The 20284-nt window shown below is 36.8% G+C and overlaps 1 protein-coding gene across 16 annotated transcripts in view; it reads left to right on the top strand.

Annotated features, from left to right (window-relative positions):
• Positions 1-20284, top strand: part of PLEKHA5 (pleckstrin homology domain containing A5) — a 218561-nt gene that overhangs the window by 137421 nt on the left and 60856 nt on the right. For 9 of the 16 annotated variants that reach the window (XM_070410612.1, XM_070410610.1, XM_070410614.1 and 6 more), the window contains 6 exons: positions 2492-2592; positions 5400-5515; positions 5814-5831; positions 9007-9471; positions 14159-14624; positions 18316-18399. In XM_070410612.1, coding sequence (XP_070266713.1) covers positions 2492-2592; positions 5400-5515; positions 5814-5831; positions 9007-9471; positions 14159-14624; positions 18316-18399 — 1250 coding nt within the window. Of the gene's footprint in view, positions 1-2491; positions 2593-3419; positions 3508-5399; positions 5516-5813; positions 5832-9006; positions 9472-14158; positions 14625-18315; positions 18400-20284 lie in introns of those variants that run through there. The other 7 variants (XM_070410613.1, XM_070410611.1, XM_070410620.1 and 4 more) reach the window with 2 other exon arrangements.

The following is a 20284-nucleotide window of genomic DNA, read 5'->3' as shown; positions in this document are numbered from 1 at the left end:
CAGGATTTGAGTGTATATTTTAGAAAAAGCACTTACACCAGAAGTCAAGAGACCAGTTAACAGAGTATTGAAGTATTCTGGGTGAGGAATGATAATTAGTAAGTTTGTATGTATTCCTTATCTTGTTCTCCAACGTCTTTAAAACTGAAGTAGAAATTGGGTATTTAAAATGTCACTTGAATCCAATCAAATTGATGAGATTCTGTGGTTCCTGTCCCAGCTTATGTTCCCAGGAAGCAAGCTCTATGATGGAGATTAATGGCTTATTGGGGAGTATCTGGGGGGCCTCTCCCTGTTGGCAGGAAGGAGGTAGGAGGGGGCAGAGGGAGAAATTGCGCTGCAATGCAACCTTAAAAGGGCTCAGCTGAGCCCCACAGAGAGTTTGTTCATCTATAAACATTGTTCACCACCTGCCCTTTGTTTGGCAGTATATCACGCCCTCTGGGTGATAGAAAGTAAGGCAGTTATTTAGATCGGGCTTGATAGAGAACCAAACAGAAGAATGCCCTGATTGGGAACATTTGAAGAATCTAGTAGTGGATGCTCTGGCCGGTGTGGCTCAATTGATTGGGTGTCATCCCACGAAGTTCAGGTCCCTGCCAGGGCACATGCCCTGGTTGTGGGCTTGAGGCAGCGAGAGGTTGCCGGCATGCAGGAGGCAGCCAATAGAAGTTTTGCTCTCATATCGATGTTTCTCTCTCTTTGCCTCCCTCTCTCTAAAAAAATCAATTAAAAATCTTTAAAAAAAAAAAAAAAGGATGAAGGTTTTATAGGCAGTCTTTAACTTTATATAATAATGGCAATATTTATTGAACACTTGATATGGACGGAGTGCATTATTGAGTTCTTTATGTCTATTAACTGACTTAGCCCTCACAACAATTCTTTGAGGTAAGTCCTGTTTTCCTTAAATTGCTGGTTGATGAAACTAAGATACACAGCATCAATAACTTGCCTGAGACCTCACAGCTACTTAGTGTCCTGCCGGGAAACAATCCGTGATCATACAGGACAGTGGCCCTGTGCTGTGTTCCCTCTGCATGTCCTGAAATAACTTCAGGAAAGTCGATTTTATTCCATAAGAAGACTGTATTATTTGATAATGATTTTTTACTAAAGATGACTTCATGAGCTGTTTCCGATTTGTTTTATATAAATAAAAAATTGGAATTAAAATCAGAATGTCACTCATTTTTTTAAATTGTCATATTCTCTATAATTGATGACTTACTTTGTATTTCTTTTTACCATTTAGACTAAATCTGCAGTTTTGTTTTTTCTTCTTTATATTTGTGAATTACACGTGAATAAGCACAGTATAGTAAAACCAAAATTTTGTTCCATGTTATTAGACAAGCTGTAGAAATAATATCTATTTAATGCAGCTCTTCTTATTTTGGAAGTTCACCATTTATTCTTGTTAAGTTTATGATAATAAAAAAATGTGGCAAGCAAAATTTAAAAAAATTTCTAATGGTCTTTTTCATTGATGAGTTCATCAGCCTAATGCATAGCTTTATTAACTTGTCTCATGGGTCTCTAACAACGAACTATGTATTTCAGGTTTTATAAACATCTCTGCCCCCAAACAGAAAGTTAATAACATGAGTCCATACTATGCCAAGATAAATGTTTTATTTTCATAAGTTTATGTTATGTGCTTGCCTTGTAGGCCTGTAATTTATCCCCACAACTTTATTGTATATCAGAATGACTGGTAAAAGCAAACCGTCAAGGTTATATGTTCTGAAAAGCATAGAATTTTTATAGTATACTTTAAAATATATACTTCCAGGTATATCATTTATTCAAAACTACTTGGAGTTTACATTCTAATGAGAAGAGAAAGATAGATAGATAGATAGATAGATAGATAGATAGATAGATAGATAGATGATAGATAGATAGATAAAAACAATATAGCATGTCAGAGGTATTGAGGGTAGAGGGCAATGAAAGTTCCAGAAAGAAGTGAGGGCTCTAGGAAGCATTTTAAAATGAGTAAAGGAACACCTTATTGGTGAGTTATTTGAGCCAGGACTGTTAGCAGGAGGGCCATGCATCTGTCTGGGCTCAGAATTGTTGGGCGTTTTTAATCCTCACAGGAATGTTGGTAGATTAAGTATATAAAGTGCTGTCATTTCTTACATGCTAATATATATTTTCAATAATTCACATGTCAGAGCACTTTGTAAAATTCCATATATATGCCAAACAAATATATGCTTTTATTTCTAATTGACATTTCTCTGACGTGTGGAGCCAATTTTGATTTGCTTAGGAGAGGGAAACTTGTTGAAAGTAAAGAATATGCTTCTGCTATTTAATATTTTCCCTAAACACCTTAGAAAGTACTAGTCTAAACAGTACTTGAATGCCATTCATTTATATGTAAAAAACCTTTTGATTTGGTCAAAATAAATTTTGAGAAAATTAATTCTGCTTCATGAGGACATTTAAAATTCTAATCAGATATTCAATTATTTCTTAGATGAGAAAGAAGAGGGTATCTTGGGAAGCATACTGTTACCTAGTTTTCAGATAGCTATGCTTACCTCTGAGGATCACATTAACCGAAAATATGCTTTTAAGGTAAGGAAATAGTCATACTTTTTAATTCTTTGAATCTTGCATGGATTGAAAAATGGATATTAACCCATAGATTATTACAAAAAGATATTTCAGTTAGTCATTTTTATATTTAAGTATATTAATAGTCTTGTGATTGAAGAGGAGAATGTCACTTTAATTAGGAAGTCATATATTTAGGGGTCAGGTGGCTTTATGTCTATACTTTCAAATGGTTCAAGATAAAGCAAATATGTAACAATGCTAATAACTGGTAAATACATAGCTATCAGTGTCCTGGTGATAATTTTACCATTTTTTAAATGTTACTATATGCTTGAATTTTTTATAATAAATTTGGGGGAAGAGTACTATAAGAGATACTAACTATGGTTTTTAACATAATATAAGTATGTACATTTATGATCTTATAGAATATTTGCAAAGATCTTTTTTCTTTTTTTCTTTTCTTTTTTTTAGTCTTAAGTACATTGTGAGCATCAGGTACCTTTGAGAAAACATTTAAGTTGAGACGTAAAATGTATTATTAAATCTAGCAGACCTGTGTACCACCCCCTTCCTTGTTAAAAAGTATTCGTTTAGAACTGTGTGACACTGACACTGTTATTTGACCATGGGTTTAGATTATATTTTTTTTGATAGCTCATTAATTTGACGAAGGTTTGTTGAATTTGTACTATTCCTAGGACATTTTGTTGGGTTTTTGACTCTTAAAAAAAATACTAGAATGTTAAAATAGCAGTAAATGTGACTGTTAAGTGTATTCTCTCTGTAATTATTTGATTTAATTTAAATTTTATCTGTAACAATGATAGTAATTTCTGTTTCAAATCCTCTCTTCTGTGATGTTTCCTCTGAATTGATGAGCCACTTTTACTACTAAGTCTGTTGACACTGATGCTACTGCTCATCACCGTGGTAAGTAGAAACTTCATAGACAATTGTTGAACAGTGTGTGGAACTCAGAGCTAGATAGGGAGCTTTGCCATCATCTAGTAAATATTTCCATTTCATAGATGGCAAGCCTGTCACATCACGAGTGTGGTTTGTTAGTGTCTGAGTCAGGGCTGCAACGGGGTCTTCTTAGCACCAGCCAGTCTTCCTTCCATTGATCAATATATGGGCAGTGGTCTTTATTTATTTCTCCAAAATTCCACTCAGACCAGTTACACTTTGTGGTGGTTTTAATTATTTTAGCGACATTCAGCATTTGAGCTATTTCTTTTGTGTGTTTTTCTATTGATTTTTTTTTTTTTAAGAAAGAGAGGAAGGGGGAAAAAAAGAGAGAGAGAGGAAGGGAGATAGAAACATCAATCAGCTGCTCCTGCATGCCCCTTATCGGGGACCAAGCCAGCAACCTGGGCATATGCCCTGACCAGGAATTAAATTTGTGACCTCTTAGTTCATGGGTAGATGCTCACTCAACCACTGAGCCAGGCTCTTTTTAGTTATTTCTATTGATAGTTTTATATCTTTTACATAGTTAAGTGAGATTTGTTGGTTATATAGTTATTTTGATCATTGTTTTTGTTGAATTTATTTATATTCTGGTGCTTTCTGGAAAAAATGTTGAAGTTAATTGACATTGTTGATAAAGCGAGACAGTCAAGATATTAGAATAAAGTTTGTGGTTCCAGATATATTTCTCTCATCTTTTTATATATTGCAGGCTAACTACATACTTAGTACTCTTTGCTTCAATCTGTTCTGACATAGCCTTTATTTATTGTTCCTTGTTGTTCATTGTCTAATAAGAAACTGTCATGGGCATCTTCAAATGGAAATTAAGAATGCTTCCCCCACAGAATCCCCACCATGACCTGTTTTTGTTTTGTTTTGTTTTGTTTTACTTTGATGTCACTACTGATGCTGTCCATCTTTGCCTGATCAGCCCCTGGGTTAAGCTGAGCTCAGTGCTCACAACTTGGGTAGCAGTCTCATCAGTACATTCTTCATTCTGTTTTCCTGTTTCTGGAATAGAGGCACATTGAACCACCATAAAGAAAATCAAACAGACACTACTTACCATTTACATAGGCCTCTTTCCTCAAACCCAAAACATTTATATTTCAACCCTGAAACTTGAGAATAAAAGTTAAAGGGACATATCATTTGGGATTATTGATACATCTGTTATGTTTGTATATAGGTGTCTATAAGGATTAGACAAATACTTTAACAGTAGTACCTTTTGAGGACTAAAGGAATGTCTAACAAGGGGAAATACTAAGATATGTACATATTTATTTTGTTGCTGGTCTCTCTGGAACAATTTTTTTATGTATTCTAATTTATTTTAGAGAGGAAGGGAGAGGGAGATAGAAATATCAGTGATGAGAGAGAATCATTGATCAGCTGCTTCCTGCAAGCCCCACACTGGGGACCAAGCCCTTAACCCAGGCATGTGCCACGACTGGGAATCAAACCATGACCTCCTGGTTCATAGGTCAGTGCTCAGCTACTGAGTCACACTGACCTGGTATGGTACATTCTTGAATAAAGCATGAATTATAGTAAATGGAAATTGCTAGGGACTTGTACATGGAACAGACACAACTAAGTGCTACATTTTTTCCGCCTTCCCATTCTTTTTTTAAAGAAAAATTGTAAAATTAAAAGGAAAAATTAATATTTATACAGTTTCAAGGTTGAATTATATTTTTCTTAAATCATTTATTTCTATATCTGTATATATGATAAGTCTGCTCTTTTGAAATTTCATAGTAGTGATCTAAGCACAGAACCACTTTTTTTTTTCCTTTTACAGATCCCAAATTCCTATTTAAAGTGATCGTGTCATTTTCAATCAGGCAGCCCATCCAAACATGCGGACCTATTATTTCTGCACTGATACAGGAAAGGAGATGGAATTATGGATGAAAGCCATGTTAGATGCTGCCCTGGTACAGACAGAACCTGTGAAAAGGTAAAAGGCTTGTAGGAAAAATAATGGTGATTTCCACTTACATTTTATTCCATGCCTTGTAAGTATGTCATTATCGTAGTACATATCATTTTAGTTTAGTAGTCATTGTATGAAATCATTTCTCAGAAAGCAAGGATTCATTCATGTTTTATATAAAATTAACACACCTTACTAAGTTAGTCTGAGATACCACCTGCATTGTTATTCCACCTTTCCTCCTTATTCATTTTCACCTATCATTGTACTGGGGTGAATCCAGAATTCTAACATTCAAACTGAATGTTCTTTCTTCTTACAGAATTACCTTTAATTTCCGGTAAGTACATTTTTAATTGTTATCTTAAAACTACACAAGATAGTTTGGTTTTTTTTTAAGGTCCTAAATCTTAGACGAGAATTTATATTCATGAAGTTAATTTTATTATATTTTTAAAATTATGTTGTATGTTTTTAAAGTTTGATAAATTGAAATAAAATTTTGTTATGAGTTTCGGTGGTGTTTTTTTGTTGTTTTTTGTTTGTTTTTTTGTTTTCAGCATTACCAGGTTAATTGATTGTTTTATGATGAATGTCCCCAGAAAATAATTCATCAAGCATATACATTATTTCTAAATATATCTCCTTTTTGCTGAAATCTACATCCTTTCTTTTGAAACTTCAGCACTTAGATTCTTTGATAATATGAATATGTACTATTAAAATTGATCTGTTATTTTTTTCCCTGCTTAAACATGGATCATTTTAATATTAAACTACATTAAGAACTCGTGAGAGGAAATCTGTTTCTAAAGCTGAATAATGTACTTTAAAATATTTTTTTATATCCCTGTCATTTGAAAAAAGATGTATAATAAAGTTAAAATATTTTTTTCCCAGTCAGCGATAATTGAGCAGGTCTTATAAGGAAAATGCTAACTTCTGCCTCTGGGTTTTTTTTTCTTCTCAGGAAAAAAGAGGGTTGTCTTTAGTCTTTTTTAGTGTTCATATAAAGTCTTATGACTTATTGAGTAAAAGACTTACGTTGATGCTATGTATTTGTTTTTTAAAATGCCAAGTCCAAAGCAACTTAAGTAATCACTATTAATTGAGCCATGGGAAATATAAGGAGCATTAAAAAAAGAAGGCCCATGATTGAACTCAGGACAGATATTTTTAAGAAAAACCACCTCAACTATATGAATATTCTGGATTGAGACCTAATAAAAGGAATTCCATTTGTTAAAATGACCTGAATGCTAGAGAAAATAATGTAGGTGAAAATAATTAATGGAAAATCTCAAAATAATTTTAACTTTAAAGTAAAATTGTTAGGGTATTATTTAGAATTCAGAAATCAACATAATAATTGAAATATTTGATTTCCAAATGCTTTCAGTATTATATATTGCACTTTATTATCTCAGAATTTTAACTTTTCTTTTCTTATTCTTTCCACTCTAAAAATTTATAACTACTCGTAATTTAGGGTAATAAAGATGACAGTCAATATTTTGGTTTGACTTCTGGTAACCTGTTACGTGCCCATAACAATTTTCAGCCAGTTGTGTGGTTAGCCAGGAATTATTGAACACCACCTATGTGCCCAGCCTGGTGTCAGTCACTGTTGCCATGTAGAAATTATTTTTTACTTTGCTTCTAGCTGTTATATTTTTATCCTGCCCTGTTAATATTGATTATTAAAACTGAAGGTACCTAATTATTGTCATATTTCATTTCATTACTATTGGGAGATTTTCTTTGTTTGGTTTTAGGGTAATGGGCTCTCTTTCCTAAATGGCCAGAATACTTAGAAGTATTTATTAAGGCTTATCAACTAAGACATAAAAACATTCAGTTTTTAACTAGATAATTCATTGCTTCTGAATTCCTACTAAAGTATTTAAGCTGTGAACAATAACATAGTCCCCTAGTATGCCGATCATTGGTGGAATAAAGCAATCTAAGCATAATAGACATTCTCTGAATAATTTCCATCTCCGTGGCCTATTATTTTCATTTTCTATATTTGCATGTATCTTCTATAATAACTTAAATGTCTCTTTTTAAAGTTAAATCACAAGCTTTACATCAGTTATGTTATCCTAGCATACATTTTCCGAATCAGTTTTATTCCAGTTAGAGAAAAGTTAGCATATGTGATTTTTTTTATTACATTTTTTTTAATGATAAATTTGGGGACTAGAAGTAACTAAGTTAAAAAAGTCTTTTCAGATATTTGATATTTGTGATAAAAATTCCTTCCCACCCCACCTCCAAATTTAGGATGAGTGTGCCTTTGTGGAAGTCTTCTGACTATTGTCTTTCAAGGGGAAGGCGCTCCATAGCCTATCAGTAAATTTTCTCAGTATCTAATACTGCTTCCAGTCTAGATGCTGTACATTTTATCTAACCTGAATATAGGTGTAGTCCATAACTTTACTGCAAGAAAAATAGTCCCATTTCATTTTTGCCTCATTGATCATATTCCAAACTACCTACCGATCAATAGCTGTGTGTTATGGATTATTGTCTGCACATCACTGGAACTGGCAGCAGTGGCACGCTTAGGATTGAACAGCATTTTTACGTATTGAAGTGTGGCCAGTTCCTGAAAGGCTCCCAGCATTGATCTTGGCCATTTCATGCAGATTCAGACACTCAGCTTGACCTTGACAGAGCCTGGAAGCGATTGGTCTCAGGGCAGCTGATGCTCATCAGAAAGATGTAGAGATAGCTGCTGGGATGGTGAGCGGTAAAACTGTCCAGTGTTCCAGACACACACAGTTAAGTGACACGCCCTTCTGGTGAAAGATGGACATGGGATGCCAGATTCTAATCCAAAATTGCTTGATGGAATGGGGTGATAATAAATGAGGCAGCCACCAATGTACTCCTTGGTCCTCATAACATCCTTCCGCTATCCCCATTTACCAAAAAGGAGATTGAGGCACAGTCATTTTCTACGCCTTGCCCAAAGACAGACACGGCGGAAGAGGTAGAGCTGGCAGCTGAGTGTGTGCCATCTGGCTCCAAGAGCTATTCACCGAAACTCGGGTCCTCTTGAATATGAACAGAGTTGGTTAGTCATGTGGTTCAGATCTCTGATAGCACCAGACTATAATTTCCTGGTGTCATCATTTCCACAGACCAGACTCATGTTTGTCTCATGATGAATTAACCCTCCTGGCTGGAAGCTGTGTTGTTTATTTCAAATGGCTAGATGCCGCGGTCCTTTAAGTGTGGATTTTGTGGTTTCACTGCGAAGGGGCAATCTTATTTGCTTTCTTTCCAGATTCCTAATGGTGGGTACGCTCACCACTTTTTACTCTCTGTATGTTTTGTTTCATACAGAGGATTTGTACAGGCTTGTCCTCAGTGACCCTTTTAGGTGTGTTTTTTTGGTTTTTGTTTTTTTAAGTAAAAGGTAATTTTACATCTTTCCTAGATTGAATCTCAGAAATAATATGTCCATTTTTCATCTGACCCACTATGATTTTCTTCTCTGATTTCAGAGTGGACAAGATCACATCTGAAAACGCACCAGCAAAAGAAATCAATAACTTTCCCAACCATCGAGTGCTGATTAAACCAGAGGTCCAGAATAACCAGAAAAACAAGGAAATCAGCAAAAGTGAAGAAAAAAAGGCATTAGAAGCTGAAAAATATGGATTTCAGAAGGATGGTCAAGATAGACCTTTAACAAAAATTAATAGTGTCAAGTTGAATTCTCTGCCATCTGAATATGATGGGTCAACAGGCCCGGCTCAGACCGGACACTACAGGCCAGTCAATGTGAATAGTTCAGAGAACAAAACAGTCAATGTTAGCCTGGCGGATCTCAGAGGGGGCAGTCACCCAAACGCAGGGCCCTTCCACCCAGAGGCTGACCGCGTCATACAGAGAACCAACTCAATGCAGCAGCTGGAGCAGTGGATTAAAATCCAGAAGGGGAGGGGTCAGGAAGAAGAAGCCAGGGGGTAAGTGTCATGTTGTTACGTGTTATGAGCCAACGTTTCTTTCATGCTGTGTTGGGGGAGATTGGCTTCTGAGATGCCAGTTAAAGATATTACTTTACATTGTGATTTAGATATTATAGTTTTGTTACTGTATCTTTTTTATAGAATCAAATGTGTGTGTTTTTTTCTCTGTCTCTGATTGTTGTCACCCAACTTTACTAATAATGATAAGGAGTTATTCTCCTGTGGCGCAGCACAGGTTGTGGGTAGAGATCATGTTTGTTTGGGATAAGGATGAGAGTAAGACCTATCCCTCCCTCTCCCTCTCTCCCTCCCTCCATCCTCTGACTGTGTTCCATTGGTAACTTGTGCAGAGATCTCCTGTGGCAAGTAACGGAAGTAAAGGCTTATGTTCTCTAGTTCTCCATCTCCTTCCCTGACTTGCTTAATTCGTAATACACGTGACTAAGTAATATATTTATTCATATAAGCATCATCATTCATGTACACACATGTTCTTTCATATATTTATTATGAGGTACTATGTGCTAATCATGAGGCCAGAAAATAAAACAATGAAAAGGTGCAGTCCAGATTTCTCCCAGAGGTTCTTATCTAGGAGGGGAGAAAGTTAAATAAACAAGTGCAGTACCTAGTGACAAATACAATGGAGGAAGAACAGGATGCTATAAGGACATGTTTCAGGGACTGCCAACACAGTCCAGGGGTTCACACACAAACTTTCTGGAGGAACAGGATACAGTGGACATATAAAGATATGCTCACGTTGGTTTAGATAGGCAGAAATACAGATTAGATAGAGAGCAGGAAAAGGAATCCAAAGACATCCAGTGTAGCTTAGGTACAACTGCTACAATGCTGGATGAGAAATGAGGCTGGAGAGATAAGCAGGAATATATGTATTCAGATTTGTGTTCCAGAAAGATCATTCTGGCTACAGAATCTGGAGAATAAATTGGAGGAAGTTCAAAAGCTATTGGAGTAACTGAAATAAGGAGGGCGGGGGGGATGTGATGTGTTCAAGATACATTTGACTTGTCTAGTTGAGTGCTCGAATGTGCTTGATTGCAAACTGGTCTCACTCAAATCTGGTTTAAGTGATTGAGCAAAATCAAGAAAGACGCCCTGCTCTGGGGGCCTGGTCATCAAAGTTGTCTGGTGCCTTTTACTGCGCAGAAAAGATTTGGGAAGAGAGGAGGTAATGAATGATTGCTCAGGTTAAATTAAGGGGTGGAGGGGAAGGAGTAGGGGACTGTCTGCAAAGGAGACAAAAATGAAGGCCAGGGGAAATGGAGGAAAAGCAGGTATCTACGGGATGAGAAAAAGTGTTCTGTCGTTTGTCGGGAATTTAATGATGCAAAATTTAAGAAGTACTCTAATGTACTGGCATATGCACATAAAATCAACTTCAGAGTTACTGTAACTTCAGAGTTACTCATACCTCTCAGTAGTAGAAAACCAGAAAACAAAGGCATTTAATGTTTTTGATTAAATGAAGATTAACTTATTTTAATAGTGGAACTCCTAAGGTATAGGAAGGTACATCCAGTTTGCTCCGTTGACATGGCTGACATCCGCAGTTATCAGCTGAAGTCTGTCTTCTGTTCAGCAACAAAGCTCAAAAGCCTGGGTGCACGTGGCTCCATCTTTTGTTAGCTCCACCAAGGTGCAAAAAACGTTCTCCAGTGATGTGTGGTTCACTCCCATATTCTTCCTCCCCACCGTCCAAGCTCCCTTCTCTAACTTTCCCAACGGAGAATTGTCAGAAATATTTGCTATTTCCCAAAAGTAAAATTTGATTAGACCGAAGAGGAGCCAGAGGTTGTTCTGGGAAGAAAAGAAAGAATGTTTGGAAATACTTATTAAGGTAGTAATCATTTTCAGGAAACAACAATAAAAATGCCAGCCAAAAGATTTGCAGAATGGGCCCCCAGCAAGTCAAATCTCACTTCTTTGTGGAATCATTTTCTACAAGTAAAATCATACTTTCTTACTGTTGAAAGTTAAAAGGGTTCAACAGCTATCTGGGAGTTAGTTTTAAAATGGATGAGCATGACGATTAGTTCTCAAGCACTTTTAGGTCCCTTGATGGGTATAATTAACATCCATAAAAACTTTTTGTGACTTTTTTTCTTCGAAGGCAGCTTCTGAAGGCTGCTGGCCCGAGGTTATTTTGAGCTAAGGTTTCTCTGCCTTGCTCTTCCAGCTTTGGCTTCACTGGGTAGTGTCCAGTATGGACCATTGAAATATATCATCTCCATTATTATATAAACCTCATACTGGGGAAAAAAAATAGTTGTGATGTCTTATAATGAAATAATTTAATTTTTATTGGTGAAAAGAAGCCTAATGGCAGTTCATGGTAATCATTTATTTTGTAAAACTTTAAGAAAGGCTTGCTTTTATTGTTCAAGTCTGGTAGCAAGAAAACAGGTTTACTGTGTAGTCAAAGAGTAGATCCCTGCATCTGTGAACAGAGCTTTCAACTTTCTTTGTGAGTAGGGGGCACTGCTAAGATGCACGGTGCCTTAAGCCATTGTTCTGCTTGGCGGAATCCCGGGGCCTGGGTTTTCACGGTGCTTGACAGGCGCTGCTGGTGAATGGAGCACTAAACCTGACGAAGGAGCCTCCAGGGTTCCTTTTTTAAGCTTTCACTTAAAAGTAAATCACATTTTCCCTTAATTTGAATTTCTTTGGGGAAGACCACAGAAGGAAACTGTAGTTTTTGAAAAAACAGTTCTCAAAATGCTGGACAGGATATGGGATAAAAATAAACTTACTTGATCAATAACCTAGTTTTTTAAAACTCCCCAAAAGTGGTCCCAAAGATGGCAGAGGAGGCTTTTAAACTTTGTGGTCATTAATTAGGCAAGCTGAGTAGGAAAACAGCCTGTGTTAATGATCATATGATGGGCTTACGGTTCAAGTTCAGTACACATTGCTACAAGAGGGTGCAGCTCACAGGTTAGGACCACTTGAGAGCACTGACAGGTGTCTGTTGTGATTATATTTTCTGAACTGGAATCTACACATTAGTTTATAGGCAGTTTTTAGTGTGTTTTAATTGACAATGTACGCCCCTTCCTTGTAAACGATCTTTTCACATATTTCCAAACTTGATATAAAGTTAATAACATTTATATTTTCAGTGTCTGCTTCTGTGATGTAGTTTAGTGCCCAATCCAGAGCCTTTTTGCATGTCAAGGCCACTCTAGTATTTCTTGAGTTTATGAAGGAGCAAGTAAATGAAGGTAAATTACCTTAATACTAGAGCAGAATTCCTTGAGTGGCATCAAATTCCCCTGACTGACAAGCTTCCTAAGCAGATAGCCATGGGTTGCCAACTCTGGCCTTTTTTTCACGGGGGAACAGGGCGGGAGACCAAACGGGAAATGGGAATCTATGGAAGGAAAGCAGCAAAGAATGGAGCTTTCTATACTGGTCATATCGGAGCAGTGGTACTTCAGCCCCAGCGTCACCAGATGGTCGGCCTCGCTGCAGTGTTTCTCATCTAGGAGGTTTTGTTCCATTTTCAGCAAGCCCGTTATGAGTGGAGACATTGAAAAGCTAAAGAACAATTAGCATGATGAAGGAAATTTAGTTTAGGGAAAAGGTTGAAAAAATTGGACATATTTTGAATACAGAGTAAGATGTGGGGTTTTCAAGCTGTAATATAACTTGGTGATCAAATCATCTTCTAGATAAGAAAACCAAATCCCCCAAATTTTCAGTTGGCCAGATTTTGTTCGCATTTTTATGTCTGAAATGTTGTGTTTTAAGTATTTTGCCTTTAAATTTTTAGCTTTAGCTTTAAATGATTTTTATTTTTCAAGTTAAGAAAAGTAATCAAGCCATAACCGGTTTGGCTCAGTGGATAGAGCGTCGGCCTGCTGACTCAAAGGTTCCAGGTTCGATCCCGGTCAATGGCATGTACCTTGGTTGCAAGCACAATCCCCAGTAGGAGGTGTGCAGGAGGCAGCTGATCGATGTTTCTAACTCTCTATCCCTCTCCCTTCCTCTCTGTAAAAAATCAATAAAATATATTTAAAAAAAAAAAAAAGAAAGAAAGAAAGAAAAGTAATCAAGGGAAATTATTTCTTTAAAACACAAATGTACTGATGTGCCTTTTCCATGATTGTGCTTTCTGAAGGAAAGGGTACAGTAGAATAGCCACATAGACCTGCAATTAATTGCTCATTTCCTGTCTTCATGTTCTTTGGGCACAACTCAGAGACTTCGGTCTTCCATCCATATACAGAAATCCTGTTTAACTGTCTGGAGATATGTCTGAGAATGAGATTCTAGGATTTTGTTTTTTATACAAAAACAAATAAGATGTGAAACAAATATGGGATTAGATATTGAATATTGAATATTAGTTATAAAAGAAGTATAAATATTCTTCTTTAAACCAAACTGTACATTGTGCAGGACTAATGGTCTTTTATGTAAGTGACATAGATGCTGTTTACGTAATGTCCTGAACCCATCAAATTAAATTTCATGAAAAGATTAAAATGTGTTCATTAATAACGTATGCCTTGTATAATATTCAATGTTTTAATCTTTCAAAAAAAAAAAAAAAAAACAAGTCCTCAGATATATTGTACTTACCAGAAGGAAAAAAATACAGAATCTGAAAAGCAACTCTCCCCTTCATTTTTACATTTCAATTCTTTTATTTTAGAGTAATTTCTTACCAAACATTACCAAGAAATATGCCAAGCCACCGAGCCCAGGTTGTGGTCCGATACCCTGAAGGTTATAGAACACTCCCGCGAAACAGCAAGACCAGGCCTGAGAGTCTCTGCAGTGTAACCCCGTCCCCTCATGACAAAACAGTGGGACCTGGAGCAGAGGAGAAGCGAAGGTCAATGAGAGACGACACGATGTGGCAGCTGTACGAGTGGCAGCAGCGTCAGTTCTATAATAAGCAGAGCACCCTCCCTCGGCACGGGACTCTGACCAGTCCTAAGACCATGGTTAATATTTCGGACCAGACAATGCACTCGATTCCCACGTCACCTTCCCATGGGTCAATAGCTGCGTATCAGGGATACTCCCCTCAACGGACCTACAGATCTGAGGTGACCTCACCAATTCAGAGAGGAGATGTGACGATAGACCGCAGGCACAGGGCCCATCACCCTAAGGTAAATGTCTGCTAATCTTGTGTCAGCTGCTACTTTATGCATGCCGTGGTGTGTGGGTTTTTTCTAGTACACTGGTCTTTTATTTATTCATTCATTTATTTTTATGTATTTTTGTTGTGTGTTTATTTTTATTTTTGAAGAAATTTTAAACTCACAGAACAGCTGCAATGAATGTGAGACAAGAAAATAGGGAGGAACAGGCAAGGTTGCTCCTTTTTTTTTGTTTTAAAAATGAAGGAAGAATGTTATGCAGTGTCAAAATCTCATGCATCAAACCTCTCAGGAGCACAGGAACAGTTCTTGAGCGGATGCATTATGCATTCTCCTGCTTGGTAGTGTATCCCATCAGCTTTCCATGTAGGTTAGTACCACATGCATTTCTATTGGCTCTTCACTCGCAGATTCTACACCTGCCAACCTCATCTCCTAACCACCAGCTGAGTATATGGCATATTGACATGTCTCCTTACATACTAATTTAATATTGGGATAACAATGCTTACTGGTATGTACTTCTAAAAAATTGAGTTTAAGAGATCATGTTTTAATTTATATCTTAAGTTAGTTAAAGCATTGCTTAGCAAATTATTAGAAGTGACTTCAGAGAGCTTTTATCGATCAGCTTCTCTTAATGCTAAAGAGTTGTTTCAATCAGACAGCCTGTTCGCCGATGTCTGTCCTGTCATTTTCTTTTTAATTATAAAGCATTTCTTGCTTTATACCATTTTAAGATACACTTGTTCTTATCCTTGTGATAGGCTGAATCTTTCCATTATATCATTGTCTAACGCAGTGATGGCGAACCTATGACACGCGTGTCAGAGGTGACACGCGAACTCATTTTTTTGGTTGATTTTTCTTTGTTAAATGGCATTTAAATATATAAATATCAAAAATAGAAGTCTTCATTTTACTATGGTTGCAAATATCAAAAAATTTCTATATGTGACACGGCACCAGAGTTAAGTTAGGGTTTTTGAAAATGCTGACACGCTGAGCTCAAAAGGTTCGCCATCACTGGTCTAACGCCTCTGCTTGCTTTTTCCGTAAATAAGAGTTCGCTAGAAATTGACAGGTCAGTCAGGAAGTTTCTGATGGGAGGAAGTGAGCCTCTCTTTGAACTTCATTGTCACAAAGTTTTGTGTTTGTCACTTTGTACATCCAAAGGCACATCATATGTGATAAAGATACTAACAATATTCAAGAGAAATCTGATCAAATACAACTTATTAATGTGTGGCTGAAAAGTGTTCTCATTTATTAGTATTTTTTGTATTCTTGGCCAAAATTTATCATCTGTTTTTTGTTTGTTTTTCAATCCTCACCCGAGGATATTTTTCCATTGATTTTTAGAGAGAGGGGAAGACAGAGAGAGACATCGATTGGTTGCCTCCTGCACTCAGAAGGCGCCTACAACTGAGGTACGTGCCCTTGACCGGAATTGAACCAGGAACCCTTTGGCCTGCAGGCTGACGCACTATCCACTGAACCAAACCGGCTAGGCCTATCATCTGTTTTAACAATAAATATTAAATGAATATGTGCTCTTTATTCAGTTCCCTGTTAACTCCTCCTCCCAAATAAACTTCTCCAACATTGCCAATTCCCCCCACCCCCTCGGCACGGGACTCTGACCAGTCCTAAGACCATGGTTAATATTTCTTTGATCTTATCTTTGATGTGATCAGTGGTTCTCGAAGTATGGCCCATAGACCCCTGGGAGGTGGGGTTTCCCTGAGGGTCCCCTTGGTTCTTTCAGGCAGCCTGTAAGTAAGTTCAAAACTATTTTTATGATAATGACAAGGCATTTTTCATTGTGTTACCATTTTCAAAGAGTGCACAAGCAATGGTGGGTAGAAGTACTGGTACCTTAGCCTAAATCGAGGGAAGGGCTCCAAACCACGCTAGAGGTCATTGTATGCTTCACAGCCATATACTTGCAGTAAAAATAAATAAAGGAGCAGTTTCACTTAAGAATCCCTTTGAGCCCTGGCCGATGTGGCCTAGTTGGTTGAGTGTTGGTTCCATGTTCCAAAAGGTTGTAGGTTAGATTCCCGATCAGGGCACATGCCCAGGTTTTGGGCTTGATCCTCAGTAGGGGGCGTGCAGGAGGCATCTGATTGATGTTTTTCTCTGTCTCTCTACCTCTCCCTTTCTCTCTCTCTAAAATAAATAAAAATATTTCAAAAAAAGAATCCTTTTGATAAAACAGTAAAGGATAATTTTATCATTTTAATATTCTGTGTGATGAAATGGGAAATATACTTCAAGCATTTCTATTGCGTACCAGAGGACTAATGGTTGTCTCCCAGAAAAACACTTGCATGATTATTTGAGTTGCAAGTTGAACTATCTGCTTTTTTTTTTTCATGAAACACCATTTTTACTTGAAAGAATGAATGACAGACAAAGTATAGTGTTAGTATTTGAACGAATGACAGACTTAGTATTTGACAGACACTTCTCAAAGTGAAATGTTAGCCTGTCACTTCATGGAAAGCACCTGACAGTATCTGTCACTGATGGCAACATTCGAGCTTGCAAGCAAAAATTAGAATTTTGGAAATCTCTTATCTGCGTCTGTGAGCTTGCTAGCTTCCCAGTGCTTCAAGATCAGTGGTAGTAATAACAAATGTGCATTACTGGTGCTGTATGCTGAGATGTGTCAGCTTGGGAACATCTGCATAACTCACTAAACCAGTATTTTCCACATGACCAATGCTTGATACTACAAATTCATGAATGGTTGGGAGAGTCATTTAAACTGCAAATAGACTTATGGATGTTACTGTAACAGAGTACGAAAAGTTGATTGATATAGTTTCAGATACCACTTTGCAACTAACCTTTAAGAAAATATCACTTTTCAAGATTTAGTGTAATTTCAAAGATACTTACAGTTATCCAAAAAAGCTATTAAAGTTCTCTTTCCTTTTCAATATATATGTACATATTGTAGGTGGGACTTTCTTTGTGTACTTCCACTAAAAATGATTATCACAGTAGATTGAATACAGCAGCAAACATGAAAATATAGCCAGACATTAAAGAGATTTTCAAAACTGTAAAACAGGCCCTAACTGGTTTGGCTCAGTGGATAGAGCGTCGGCCTGCGGACTGAAAGGTCCCAGGTTCGATTCCGGTCAAGGGCATGTACCTTGGTTGCGGCATATCCCCAGTAGGAGTTGTGCAGGAGGCAGCTGATCAATGTTTCTTTCTCATCGATATTTCTAACTCTCCCTTCCTCTCTATAAAAAATCAATAAAATATATTTTAACAAAAAAAAAAACACCTGTAAAACAAGTAATCCCTCTTGTCACTAAATTTTCTTTTTAAGGATATAAAGGGCTCCTGAGATCAATAAGTTTGAGAACCACTGAGCCAGACGATAAAGAATTACTCTGTTGGCATCCATATTTTAGTCAAGAAATTTTAGTATCTGTCTTTTGGGTTGTTTTTTTTTTTTGTTTTGTTGTGTGTTTTTTTAGGAAGATGATTTTATTTATTTACTTTATTTGTTTTTCTATCACCATTTCTTCCCCCACCCCATATCCTTTTCCACCTCCACCAGTATCTATCTTCTTTCATAAGCACTATAGCCATTTTTAAATGGTATTCTACAATTTAAATGTAAGATTTCTCATCGCTGACATTGACCACAGAAATGTATATTGTGCCTTTATTTTCCCAGCATGTCTATGTGCCTGACAGGAGGTCAATGCCCGCTGGCCTGACTTTACAGTCTGTCAGTCCCCAGAGCCTCCAAGGCAAAACAGTGAGTATGATACCTCTGTTTACCATATCATGTTTTATGCATGTGCTAACGTGATGGCACATATCTGACATAGCTTGTAAGTTTGAATTTTCAGACCGGTGCCTCCCAAAGAAAAGCCATGGATATTTTTGTGGAAGAGAACGCTCATCGGAAGAACTTGGAATCATGTAGCCATTTCAGAGTCTAGCTGGATGGCTCTCCCTAAAGTGTCTGACTGCCTCCGTATAAGATTATATTTTCAAGTTTTATTGTAGAACCTGAGTGGGTTTCTCTACTGCACTGGGTGTCGATCCCCTCATCCTTAAAAAAGAAGCTGGAATAGGTCTTTCGTGGAGCCCATTCAGCAAGCAACCATGTGTAGTCAAATTATAAGCCTAAGAAGAAGTTTCTCCTGTGGATTTTTAGATAGATTAACTACTCTAGAGCAGAATGAAAACTAATTTGCATATTTATGAAGAGAAAGAGAGACTATAAAAATACTTAACCATTATCATTTTATTGTCAGTGTTATATTCAGGTTGAGAAGGAGCTATATTATCAGGACACTGTTGTTCAAGTTAAAGAGAAAAGATGACTTTTCATCATTTTGTTTTAATGGCATTCTTTTATCAGGAGAACTATGCTTTGGTATCAGTAGGTAGTTTCACTTTCTGTGGAGATGGTGATTCGAAGACCTATATACTGTAGTTGTTCCTTATTTAAAAGCCTCTTCCTACAGTAATCAGAACAAATTCATCTTACATGTATTTTACAAACATTCTTTTATCTTTTACACACTTAGGTATAAGGATGATTCCCTGGTTTTAAATTACTTGCTGTTTGTTCAATCAAGGTTAAAATATTGCTTGACTAAAATTAAAAACTTTTAGATGTTGCAATTTTAAAGTATTAAATTATAAATCTAACAGACAGACATTAGACATAAGATAATGCTAAATATCATACTATAAAATTTTCTCTTCTGCCTTGCTCCCTCTAGTGGGTATTTAGGATAAAAATTATTTAGCATCTACTTTTGAGGGAGTCAGATGTGCCTCTTTTTATTTTGATTCAGAATTCAAATATCTTGTAAACTTATTGGAATATTTCATCCTTTTGTGAAAATATCTCTTTAACTCCATAAACAACAAACCAGAGTTTCAAGATTTCTTCTTTTGGTATGTCTGTCAAATAGCACTCTGGTATATACTTCCCTTAACTCCACCCTACCCTCTCCCTGGTCAGACCTCAAGGGCTTGGTCATAAGACATGGACTACCCACAGTCATGAGGTCACAAGATGTGGTTGGCATCAGTTTAAAAGCAGCTATTCTTTTTGTTACGAAATTTCTTTTTCAAGTCATACACACATTCTTAGACTATTTACTATAAAAGACTTTTCTCTCATCTATATGCTTAATTTTATCTAGAGAAACCAGTAGTAACTGGTTTATTTACTTCTGGCATTTTTCTCACCTGAAAGCGCAAGTTTTTAATGTCATTTTAAATAATCGTTTAAAATTATTTCTGTCCCCTCCCCTCCCCCCCCCCCCCCCCCAAAAAAATTGTATGGGAGGGAAAAAAGAGCAACAGCAAATGAACAACAGAAGAAAGCTGGTATAAAGCTGTGCTGTAGGCAAAACAGATTGATCTCAGGAATGCTCTTTGGCCTGGAAGTTTAAAAGCACACTGTAGCCCTTAAGTGAGGAGAGCCTCCCTCTGGCCCCACTGCAGTTTTTAATCATAACAAGGCTCAGAGAAACACTCACTACTATTTTATGGCTTATAGCACTGCCAACGTTCATACTTTACTGTATTTCTAACAAAGGAAAACTTACCAGATTGGCCTGGTGGGGAATTTTATCTACCTTTGAAATTTTCTCCCACTTAGGGATGATAGGAACCAG

This window comes from Myotis yumanensis, unplaced genomic scaffold, assembly GCF_028538775.1.
Source record: "Myotis yumanensis isolate MYYU_CA2020_CCGP unplaced genomic scaffold, mMyoYum1.0.hap1 SCAF_3, whole genome shotgun sequence".
In the NCBI taxonomy this organism is placed as follows: domain Eukaryota; kingdom Metazoa; phylum Chordata; class Mammalia; order Chiroptera; family Vespertilionidae; genus Myotis; species Myotis yumanensis.
This window is presented reverse-complemented; position numbering and strand designations above follow the sequence as displayed.